Raw genomic sequence first — 12,262 nt, forward strand, 5'->3', positions numbered from 1 at the left:
TTGCAGATAGCTGTGATTATTTTTTGAGTAGTGTTGAGTGGTTTTTGAGCACTATTGAGTGGTGCAGACTAGGCTTTGCCATCTGAAAGATTTTTGCCCTATTTTCAGTCTTCTGGGACTTCCTCCATTCTTCAAGAACCTCAGCTATAACCACTAATGACTCTGAGACTCCTTCAGCCAGATCCTAAAGTACTCCTGAGGCAATTTCCTCAGGCAGCAGAGAGGGCTGTGGTCCATCAGAGTCTGGCACCCAGAGAACACATTCCCTGCATGAGGACACTGCCTGCATGGGAAGGGCAGCGACCAGCCCCTCTCCTGCTGCCATGGGCAAAGCAGAAATGTGAGAAAAAAGAATTATTCTTTCAGTTCCTCACCTGTTGCAGGTGGAAGAACTGAAACAACTGCTAGAGTCCCTAATTGGACTCTAATGTGAAATTTGAGCCCTATTATGCATATACCCTCTCCTTTTCTCATCCTCTATCAGTAAAGTGGATGATTTCAAGCCCTTGGCACCAGTTTAGATCTGAGAGTGTAAAGCACGCACAGTTCTTTATTTACAGTGCAACAGAGATCTGCAGATAATTCAGCCTCAGCAATATTACACAATTACTTATAGATGCCTGTGTTAAAAAGAAATGAAAATTATTATTTATTGAGAACTTCTCAGCAGTCCTTGGGATTAAAGAATGTAATAACATTCTATGTTAAACATTGTGTTAGGGGAAATAATACTTTAGTACAGGTATTGGCAAAAGAATGTTTCATTTCAAGAGCTGTTGGACTACCATGAGTAGAGGATGCCCAGCTTTAAAAGAACTATGGCAACTGAGGTACAGCACAAGTCACTTTTTAATCAAATCTGAGGGATGACAGTGAAGCTCTAACTCTGAAGGTCCCTTCTCAGCCAAACTATTCTGTGATGTTGTTCATGACTGACTGTGGCTTTGTTGCTTGGGAAAAGCAAGTGTTAAGAGCCATGGATTTCATTTGCTGTAAGAGCAAGTTGTTTGACCTTTGACAGTGGGATATTTGACACTTAAGTGGATTGATTTTGGCTTGGATTCATCCTAGCTAGCTATGGAAACATAAATGAGATGCCTGAATTAGGAGCACAGATGCAGTAGGCTCCCTCCATAATCAGTGGAAAGAAATGTGTGCCTCTGGAGAGTGGGCTGTCTCACCCAAGAACTGAATAGCATTTATTTTTCTCCAGTGTCAGTGGGAAGAACCTATAGTAATCGCAATCCTAGTTTAAATATTTTATGTCAGTTCATATACAAATTTCTCAGATAGCAAAATAATGATGAACTAAATAAGACTCTAGACAGTATTTGAAACATATTTTACACAGAGCTCTGCAGTCTTGAGATGCACTTTCCTGTTTGTTTGTTTGTGATTTGTTGGTTTGTTGTTTTTTTTTTTTGCTTGTTTGTTTGCAGATTACAGTTCTCAGCCAGAAATGATTAATTTTCTGCTGGTCCCTCCTAGCTTACATAAGACACTGGGAAACTTGCTAAATTGCATTTATATGCCAGTTGAAATTAATCAACTAAGTGGCCTCCAAGGGATTGCTGCAGTGCACGGGCACCTCCTGATTTGGCCACAACTCATGTCCCAGGGCCAGCAGATGGCTCTGGTGGCACCAGGCTTCACCCTGGCCCTCAGTCCACAGTCCTTGCCTGTCGCCTGCAAGCAGTGGCCATCCTTTGTTTCAGGGGGGCAGAAAGTAGCCATCTCTCATGAACTCATTGCAGATGACGGTCATTTCCCTGAAAGGCCCACCAAGACAGGTGGTTCTGGAAGGGACAAGAGTGACCAGACTGGGGTCTCTGTTCCTGTAACAGGGAGATGGAGGGCAGGAGTGAGTGGGGCTGTGAATGGGCCTCATGGTGGATCCTTCAGTGCTGTTGCAGTTTTCTGGGTGACTGGAAGCTGCTGTCTCTGCAGAGGGCATCCTTTCCTTTTCAGGGAGGATGGTCAGTAGACACATGCCAAACTCCTGTCTAGCAGCTGCTGATCAGTGCCCACTTGGTGCCAAGGGCTGCACCTCCAAAGGAAATAGGGAATGCCCTTTGTGACCTTTTACTTCCCATGAGGATGCTCAGATGTGGCATCTTCACTGCCCCTTTCATAAATGCTAGTGAGCCCTGGTGCCTGGCAGGCTCCAATACTTCCACCTCTCCAGTGCAAGCTTGCTCCTATTCAGTGCTGCTTCAGCTTTCTGAGGCTTCCAGGTGTCTCCATATGAGGGGTGAGCCACAGTGGGGCTGGTCAGTTCTCAGGCTCTTCTTTCCTAGTCCCAGAAACACCATCCTGCTGCTTAGTGACTCCCTCTGAAAGCTGGAGCCTGGAAATTGTGCCTGTGGATTCACTATCTGTCTCAGTGGGAATACTGTCTTCGGTGGGAAACTGCTATCATTGGAACAGAGTGTTTTTGGAGAGACAGGGATGATTTGTCTCCACTGTCTTGAGCTTTCTGACACTGAGATGTCCAGTTCCTTGTAAGTACAGAGGCACTCATTAGATGGGAAGTTGGCCCACCTCTTCTAGACACCTCTTGAAGGGGATGAATTTTTTCTGGAGGTGTTTTTTCACTCACTGTGGACAGAACCTATGGCAATTACTCAGGCTGAATATTTAATATGTAGTGACTAAAGTTTAGTGAAATAAAGGTGCTGAATTATACTCCAGTGTTGATATCCTACAGCAAACTCTGGGCTTTTTAGTGCACTGCTCAGCAAGGAACTAATTAATGTGGGAGAGCAACTATGAAGTGGAACTCAGACTGTATGATTTAGAAAGAAACAGCCAAAAATTCTGCTAGTGACCCACTGAATGTGGGTTTCTTTACATTCATCCTCCTGTCACTTTGACAAAAAGCTGAACTGAGAGTTGCACAGCTAAACCACAGCTACCTGGAGCCTGAGTGAGTTGCCAGGTTTGCTCAATGACTGTGGGAGCATTGGCTCATTACAGCCACCCTGGGCTCAGAGTGGTCCCAGGCTCACTGCATGGCCTGCAGTTGAGATTTACAGCCCCTCTCACCTGGTGGCAGGGATGCTGCTTCTGCTTCTCTTGTTCTTTGCTGAGTGATGCCTCTGAAACCATCCTGTTCTGCAAGATGGAGTCAGCTGAGACCTGGGGCTTTTTTGCTTGGTAAGGAAAAGCAGGAAGATGCAGGGACAAACATGCAACAGCAGAATTGTTGCGGAAAAATTAAAAATAAGGTGGAAAGTGGTGAAGAACCTTGCAGATACGTTCTCAGTGTGGTAATAAATACTCACAGTGTTTAGTTTCTCCTCTTGATTCTGTGCTGTCAAATTAACAGCTGAATTCAGCTGGGGATGAAGCATGACAAATAATCCCTCAGGTGAGCTCTGGGGCTAATGAACAGGATGTAACTGGCACGTGACTGAAAAGGGGACTCAGAGTTACCTGATAAAAGAGCTTCTTGCCAGTGCTGTGCTGCAGATGAAAGCTAAGGCTCAGTGGGAGGTTGCAGGTTACTCAGACAGAGCCAGGGACTTGCACTAAACTCTGATGCTGCAGAGGCATCACTCCTCACACCTCTTCAGCATTCACCACCTGCATCTGAGCACAGGAGCCTGCTCCTGCCCTCTGTCCCTTATGCACACAGACAGACAGGCACAGTGGGTCAGTCACAGCTCCACAAACTTCAGAGGGGCCACAAAGCAGCTCTGGGAGCAGGAGAGAGCAGTTGGGACAGAGATGTGGACTCTCGCCAAAGGCTCAGGGTACTCTGGTTGTCTTGGTCCAAAGCCGCAGCCAAGGGGCTCTTCTGCCTCTTCTGGGTCATAGTGAAGGGAAGTTTTGGGTTCTATTCCTCTGCCCTTCCTCTCCTCAGGAGTCTGTCACTGTGCAGCTGAATAACACCTGGTGGAGCAGAGTACAGTCTCATGTGCTTACTTTTCCCTTGGGGCAGAGCTCACATTTTAAAACGAACTATGGCTCAGCTGTGATAGGGAAGGCACACAGTGTTTGAGCTATTCCTAGCCAGTGATGATTCTGTTCAAGCTTTCAGCAATTTTGGATTTACATGCCCCCATTCCTTTTGGGCCAAGAGTTCCAAGTTCCTGTAATCCATTACTGAAGAACAGAGAATGAAGGACAAACCAATTTGTCATTTGCTTTTTAAAGAAAGATTAAATATCTTTCTCAGCAGCAGGGTAACTCTGCCTTGGCATTTCTCCCTTACTCTGGTTTAAATAAAGCAATGAGGTACAGCCCCTTCCCCTCGTCAGGAAAATTACAGAAAAAATAGAGAACCCTCAAACACTAAGTACTTTGACATGTAAGAAAACAACTCCCATTCCTTCAGCTCATCACAAAGCACCTTCAGGTGCCAAGGTAGCAGTGGCCTCCCTAGGACCTGTCTCTGCTCTCTGTACTGAGAGCTAAGAGTGTGGGCAGATTTGGCCAAACCTTCCATTGCTCATGGCAGCTGAGCTGGATCTCACCTGTTGTTTCTCAATGGAAACACATGGAAGCACCCACTAAGAGCTAATTCAAGCCCTCACCCTGCTTAGCATCAGACACCTCCTTTGACTACTCTGACTCCAGTGTCCCTCTTGTAGGATGGACCTCATTAGTGGTGTGCTGTGGGTTACATGAAGTTCCTAAAACCTTTGTAAAAGGTGTGGATTAATGATTTTTATGCTCCTAGAAAGGTCACTTGCAAGAATGATGCTAAGGACTGGAAGAAATAGCTCTTTCTGGGCCCTTTGGGGCTATTTTTTATGCTTACAAACACACCCACTGCAGAGAGAGGGGCACTGATTAAAAGTCAGTGACACTCCATAGCTCATGATTACACACAAAGTTGAAAGCTGAAGTGAATGTAGCCTTAGGAACCTTATTAATCTGCTGTTTGATTAAACTACCTTTCAGCCTCCTTATTAAACTGTGATAGTTCTAGAAGAATAACAACAAAGTCATAGGAAAGGCAAGACTGCTTGAGGGTGTTATTTTGTGCTGTCATTGACTACTCATAACTAAGAGGGCAAAAGGCATTTTACCCAAGGTAAGAAAAGATGTGACAAGCATTAACATCTCCTTTTGTTTGTTTTATCACTAGTATGTCCATAGGGAAGTGCCATTGCACTGCACAGGTAAAACCATTTCTCAGTTAAGTGTCAGTGGCCATGTTCAAATGAAGCCAGGGAAGTGAGTGAACACTAACACAAAGCTTTTCCACTGATGAACCCACTGCACAACTTGCCATTGAAAAGGGGATGTAGACACAGAACGTTTCAAGAAGGAAGCTCCCACACAGCGTCCATGGCCCAGTTTTGTTTACTAATTTATTAATTTGTCAAGTACTGCTACAGCAGCATCTGGAACCTCAGCTGAGGCCAGACTTCAATGAATCTGCATGGTCTAAAATGAAGGATTTCTCAGCTTGTTTGCATTCCATTCCTAGTCAGACACAAGAATTAGAGGCTCAGCCACATGATGACATTGCCACTGCCTCATAAGAAATGGAGCACCCACTGATGGGTAAGGTAAACTCAACCTCATCTTCTGGGTCTGTGGTATATTGGGAGATACACAATCTGCAATTCTAACTTTAGAGATAAGTAATGGTCTACAGCAGCAGTTTTGATGCAGAAGCATAATTTCCAGAAGGTGCATGAAATATGTCAGACACTCGCTTTATTTTATACTTCCCTTACTAGTAGATGAGTGCTGCCTAGAGTGACTGCCCTTGTTGCCTGTCCTGATGGAAGGAGACAGAAATCCTGCTTTAGATAACTGAGTACATATATGTGAAAGGGCTTGAATGCTCTGTGGTATTCACAGAGCAATGCCACTTATCACAAACAAGTCTTCAGTCTAAGCTACATCTATTTGAAGAGAGTAACAATCATGTTTGAGTTTGTGATTATTTAATACTTTCATTTCTCTTGCCTTTAGGAGGTGGACTCAGGCATACAAATCAAACAGCTATAAAATCTCCTGTGATTCCTCTTCAAAGAATAAAATAATTAACTTGATATATCAAGACATAATTCAGACTAGAAAAGTTACTGCTATTAGAAGTGGATTAGTTGAATTACAATTCTTCAGTATCAGGAGATATTAACCTATATTTGCCTGATATTAGAAGTAAAACCAATCCAATAAATTTTATGAAACGGTGTTTAAAGTGTATTTGTAAAGAAAGTCTAATATTTACTAGCTTAGATAGTATTTCCATTTAAATATTTTTAGAAGCTAGGGAAGGTACAAAGCAATTCCTGGAGGGTAAGTCCTCAAACATAACGATTTATATGCCAAATGAAATCTATTGCTGGTGTTACTTAAAACTAGGTAGTGCAGCATTAACCTCCCCAAGCTCACCAGGCTCCTGACTTTCATCAGCATTCAATTGTTGATGAATTGCCAACATTTTTGAAGTAAAACCATATAAACAAAAGTAGAAACATATTTAAAATGTAAATGCTTCTTTGCTGGAGATCTAGGAAAAGATTAAATACCTCAGTCTGGCAAAGGATATAAGGATGTTCCTTAAACCCTCTTTGACTTCAATAGGACATAAACATACGCTTGAAGTTTGGCTCAGAGCTTTGAAGAGAAAATTCACAGGCAGGTTTGGGAATTGCAGCACGGAGCACTATCCTACTCAGGTTTTGGGAGCTCAGCCACATTCTGAGCCTGCAGGCCTTAGTTAGATGTCTGTAAACATGGCAAACATAAGTAAGGTCCAAATCCATGGCACTTAGCTAATAGGCACTTAGGAGGAAAAGGTTCTAGCTTGTCCTAATTGCCTGTTTGTAGCAGGTGTAGAGCAGGGACAGGCTCATACAGGCAGCCTCCTTTGGGAGTCAGGACCCCTTGGGACTATGTCTCTCAGCAGAACTGGAGGACGGAAGGTACAGTGCTACGGGCTCCTCCATGGGAGCACCTGTGCAGGTGCATTTCCTTCCTCTGCCAGAGAGTGTTTGCTCTAACAAACGGCAGGACAAAAAGGGATCCAGGATTTTACCTTCCCGTCATATTCTGGGCAACCTCCAGGCCACGGCTGGGCTTCCAGACACAGGAAGGATGAGAAGGTGGGCACATTGTTGCCATCTCCAAAAGGTGTCAATGCCTTGGTGCTCAACATACCCCAGCCTTGCCTGGCTAGAGGAAGCCTGAATGGTCTTCCTGGGAGCCACAGAAGTGAAAAGAAGTGAAAAGAATGGCTGTCTGTTGTGCCTGGCATGAGATGGCAGATGCACTTCAGAAAACTGACATTTTGGATGTAGGTTTCTACAGGAACAGATAGGTTAGATACCAATGCCTCTATCTTCTGCTGGATGCTGTCCCAACTTTTCTCATAAAGGTGACTTTCTGCCCAGGCCCAATTCATCAGAAGCAAGTTGAAACATGTCTGTTCTATAAATAATTTCGATTCCAGCTCCCTGGTGCTTCACTGTATGTTCCTGAGGCTCCTATGGCCCCTACCTTTATAAAATCTCTCAACACTTAGTGTGCCTATTAACTGTGTTGTCCTCCTGTCATTTTCACTGGTACTAAATAAAGCTTTCAAAACTACTCAAAACAATTCTCATGGACAAGTACACATTCCTCATGAGCATAATTTCCAGTGGGAACATCTCAGTGGCCAAGTCATCATTTATTTTATTCTAGTATGTATCTTGTCAAAATGATGTTATTGCACATAGTCTTCATCTAACAATAGAGCTTACGTTAGCATAGTAATGACCCTGAAAACAGCTAATGGTCTTATATTCATGTTGAAGGGGAGCAGGAAATCCCTTAACAAAAGTGCAGCAGCCAAAAATCCTGTAATAAATTAAAAAGCTGTAATTATGGCATACTGAGGGTGGTGGTGGTGGTCACAATATATAATGTCAGTCTCTGTGACTGAATGCTTTCCAGAGGTCTCATTCTTCCTTTTGTCAAGGAGTTCAAGTATTTTGTTTCATTTCTTGTAGGTGAAGACAGAAGATGGAATATTTCACTATATGATAATTTTTTTAAAAATATAAACAGAAGTCTATATAAGATGGAGGTAATTTGTGACCTGACACACTGAAAAAAAAAATGACCTTGTAAACACTGATTTTCTCATCTTCTAACAAAAGTTGTGGGTGAGGAGAGACATTTCTTAGAGAGGGTGAGAAAAAGGCAAACAGGGACAAGAACAATTCAAAATTAAAAAAATAAAAATTTCAGCCTGATTCAATTTGTGGTTTGTCATGTTGGAATGAGCAATCTGAAGAGTTCAAAATATTCAGCTGTGTAGGATGCCCCTTAGTGGCTGAATTTAAACACTGTTGACAGATGAAATAATTTTAAACACTGAAAAAGATCCCAAAATAATATTTGTATTTAGTATCCAAGAACAAAGGATTTTAAATGCTAACATATGCACAGAAGAGCCTACAAAGCCATGTTTACATAAAACATAAGAAACAGTTGGAAAAGTGCAAACCAATACTAAGAGAACTTTCCTGAATAAGCTATTGTACCAAATGAGAAGAAAACAAGGAAGAAGTAGGGGGAAAAGGTCAAACTCTATTTCTATTTTAATCAGAATGTATATTATGTGATGAGTTGACTTTGCAGAAGAACACAGCCAGATATTGAACTCTGCAATGGAACTCAACTCAATATTTTTACTGATACTTTTTAGAACAGAGAATTTCTGCACAGCTATGAAGTTACCTGCTCTGGAGTCCTGGGCCCTTCCTAGCACCATATGGCTGGTGTAGCCTGTGGCCATCTCTGCTGTGACAGAAGGCTACCAGCTTGTGTTACAATACACACGCATTGTTACTCAAAAGGCATCAAGAGATGTTTAAGATTCAATAGAAAAAGCCAGAGTGCACAGATTATGTAATACCCAAATGTACAGCACAAAGAGTCTATGGGAGATTAATTTCATTTGTTCTAACCCTTGTCATGAGGAATATATTGCTTCTAACTTCTTCTTTGCACAAACAGTCCTTGCATTGGAGTCATTTGCAGAAGCTGCTACACAATGACACTTCCAGAGCCCAGCACCCACAGGGGTCTGTTTACAGCTACTCTGAATGTAACTGTGTTTTATACCTTTAGATCTCTATGTATACACTGAATAACAAAGGAAGCCCGTAATATTTACAGAAAGTCTGTCTTATTTGGAAATGCCATGCTTCTGATAGCAGTGTTTTTTTCTTTCTTGAAGACGCCTGCAGTTCTTCCATCTATTTAACTTCGCATGTAGAAATCACGGCTGGAAGGTGTCTCATTACCTCCACACCGGTAACAGCGGCAGAAGAGCCTCTCATCAGCAGTATTGACATAAGCCTGGACTTCTTGGGTCGCATCCTAACGCAGCTTAAGTGGTGAAGGGGAATCTTTTTGTTTGAGTTAGCTGGTGCGTGCTGTAGCCGGATATGCTGATCCCGAACACTCCCAGGAGCAATGCTGCCCGCTGCAGCGCTGTGTCTGACGGGTTGATAACGATCTTAGCTGCAGCTTGAGTCTAAGGGAGAAACAGGGCAAGTTAAAGCTGATTCAGCTCAGTGCCACACAAAAGAAGGTCTTTGGAACCTACAAAGCGCCTTTTTTCTTTTCCATGCCATTTAACAGGGTATGACTCTGCTTTCCGCTGAAGAGCGTTTCACACAATCTATTGCATGTTTTGGAAACCCTCCCTTTTTATCACTTTGTAGAAGATAGGACACACTTCTGATATGATTTTCCTTTCAGTTGCTGCTTATTGATTTTGGTGACTTAAATGGGGTTTCCTCTGGCTACCTGGGAGGGAGAGCTGAATGAAGTGTGGAAGCTTAGGCATAAAGGATAAAGAACTTCCTTATTCTGTAAAGAACAAAGATCTCTTCCTTCCAACAGATTAGCTACTAACACAGGATGTTCCCTTTAATGTTAGATATTAATTCAGGAGAGCAAGCCTAGAAGGGATCACTAACATCCTTTATGAACTCCACAGGTAGGACTACACCAAGCAGACAAGTTTTGACACAGTCACTTTGTCAAATCTGATGAAGAAGCAGGAAATGCCAAGCAAAGTAAAGATAAAAAATACTTATTTATTATCTGAATAACAATCAGTAAAGAAATTAAGTTATTGTTGCTTGCCTAGTCCATATGATACACTGATCAAGAAGCAGAAACACGTTTTCATGGAGTCCCTAGAGAGCAAATCAAAAATTTGAATACATATTGGCACTTCAGGTTAAAATACAACATGTGTTTCTCGATATTGCATTTGGTTTCTTTAAGTGAAATAATTACTACGCCTCAAATAATGTTGGGGTTTTTTTTAAGATGCTTTCCCTTGCAATCCATGGATGAAAAGCATGGCATCACTGACAGGAGCAACAGATTTCAGGGAGCCTCTTTTTCACTTCCAGATTCTAGGGTTTTTTATTGAGCTTTAAGAATTAGAGCTTAGTGCTCTAACCTTGATAAATGACTGTGGCTACTTCAGCTGCAAAATAAATAAAGACAAAAGAAATTTCAAACAGAATTACTGTGTAAGGTAATATCAAAAAATATGCAGGGAGGTGTGAAAGAAATTCATGGCTAGGGCTGAGACACAGCATCTTCAGCTCAGCCTCTCAACCACTCAACTGTCCCCTCTCAGCAGCCACAGTCTATGATTCTGGATGCAGATCACAGTGCTAAGAGCTGTGACATTTTCCAGAGAAAGGATGGATACTCTGTAAATATCAAAATATGGAATACAATAAGGAATTCTTCTGTATTCTTTGGTGTACATATATGCATATATATTTATAGCTGCTTTACTCTCAATTATTCAGCTGATTTAAAATGTTTTCTATAAATGCTTTTATTTGTTTTCTTCATATGATGATTGACAGTCTGATTTCCCAGTGGTCCAGAGGTCAATACTGATTGAGGTTTCCTTATGGCCAAGAAGCTGCCTGAAGTGGTCCCTGATGGGTCACTGATGACCCACTGATGGGTCACCTGAGTTGCATCCTTCTTTCCATTACCATTTTTCCACTGCCTCAAACACACAAAGACATTGCAAGAGAAAATTATGGAGAAACAGTTTCTGTTTAAGCACTGCAGAAGAATTAACTCCTTCCAAATATTCTGCATTTGGTATTCCAACATGATACCAATTATCAAGAAATGTCATAATTCATTTGCTTTTCAGCAGAGGATTAATTATTTTGAGTTATGTGAGTTAACCTGCAAGAAACCAGTGTTCCCTTGGGTTGGTCATGCAATAACTTGAAATAAAATCAACCTGATCAAGACAGATACAGGTATTTTAAAGATTAATTAAAAAAAAATTCATACCTGCAGCAATCTTATATACCCGGGTGTCATTCTCCGGAGAGGAATAACCATGATTTCTGAGTCTTCGTAGAATTTCAGCCCCTACAATTCTGGAACACACAAAACATTACTAAACCCCAGGATGTTTTACAAGTTGATGTCTTCATGAAACATATGATTAAGCCTAATGCAGTTTGCTACAGTGCCCAAAAGCACCCCAAGAAACAGAGTATGCAAACGTTTCTTGCTCACCTGATGCGTTTTTCCCTCGAGCCCTTTCCATGCTCCAGGGCCCGGGGTATATAAAGCCCCTCTGCATTGCATAACCTGTCACATGGGATCTGTCTGCACTGCTTAGGTGTTGGCAGGGCTGAAACAGTCCTGCCTAGGGCCAGGTATGTCTTGCAATATTGGAAAACTCTTCGGGAATGCCTAAAGCTCATTAAGAGAGCTGACCTCCTTAATAAGAAAAGGACCTAAGCCTGCTTTATAGATAGCACTGGACATAGGAAAAGGAGGTCATTATAGCATTTCGTGTTGCAGAGTGACAATGCAAATAGGATTGCATGGTGTTTATATAACTTAAAGCATGTATTTATACCCATAGGATGACCTGACTGGGTAAGGAAGCTTAATGCAACCATGACCCAAGTTGAAAGGATGTGCTATTATAACAAGACTATTTGGAGGCACATTTAAAAATAAGTGCTTTCTTTTCTGATAGCATTCCCTTTTACTCAGCATTATGCATGGTCTTGTGTGTTTTTCTACTGCTAGCTCTTTAAAACTAAAAATATCTCATCTGATACTTACTGATATTACTGCTTTTTGTGATCTCTTTTCACTGTAGTGACCTTGAATTCAGTCCTGTTCCTGCAGTCATATAGCACACTGTGAGAAACGGTAGTATAGTCTTCAAAATTAATTTCTCCAACATTTAGTAGTGTTCATCAATAGACAAGGCTAAGAAAGTTCT

General features: G+C 41.9%; 1 protein-coding gene across 1 annotated transcript in view; it reads right to left on the reverse strand.

The window, feature by feature from the left end:
* Positions 1-7,201: 7,201 nt before the first annotated feature.
* ERICH1 (glutamate rich 1) overlaps positions 7,202-12,262 on the reverse strand; it is an 88,214-nt gene continuing 83,153 nt past the window's right edge. Inside the window, 2 exon segments of the mRNA XM_066314898.1 lie at positions 7,202-9,496; positions 11,308-11,388. Of these exon segments, the coding sequence (XP_066170995.1) occupies positions 9,216-9,496; positions 11,308-11,388 (362 nt within the window). The 3' untranslated portion in view covers positions 7,202-9,215.

Source organism: Sylvia atricapilla, chromosome 3 (genome assembly GCF_009819655.1).
Source record: "Sylvia atricapilla isolate bSylAtr1 chromosome 3, bSylAtr1.pri, whole genome shotgun sequence".
In the NCBI taxonomy this organism is placed as follows: Eukaryota; Metazoa; Chordata; class Aves; order Passeriformes; family Sylviidae; genus Sylvia; species Sylvia atricapilla.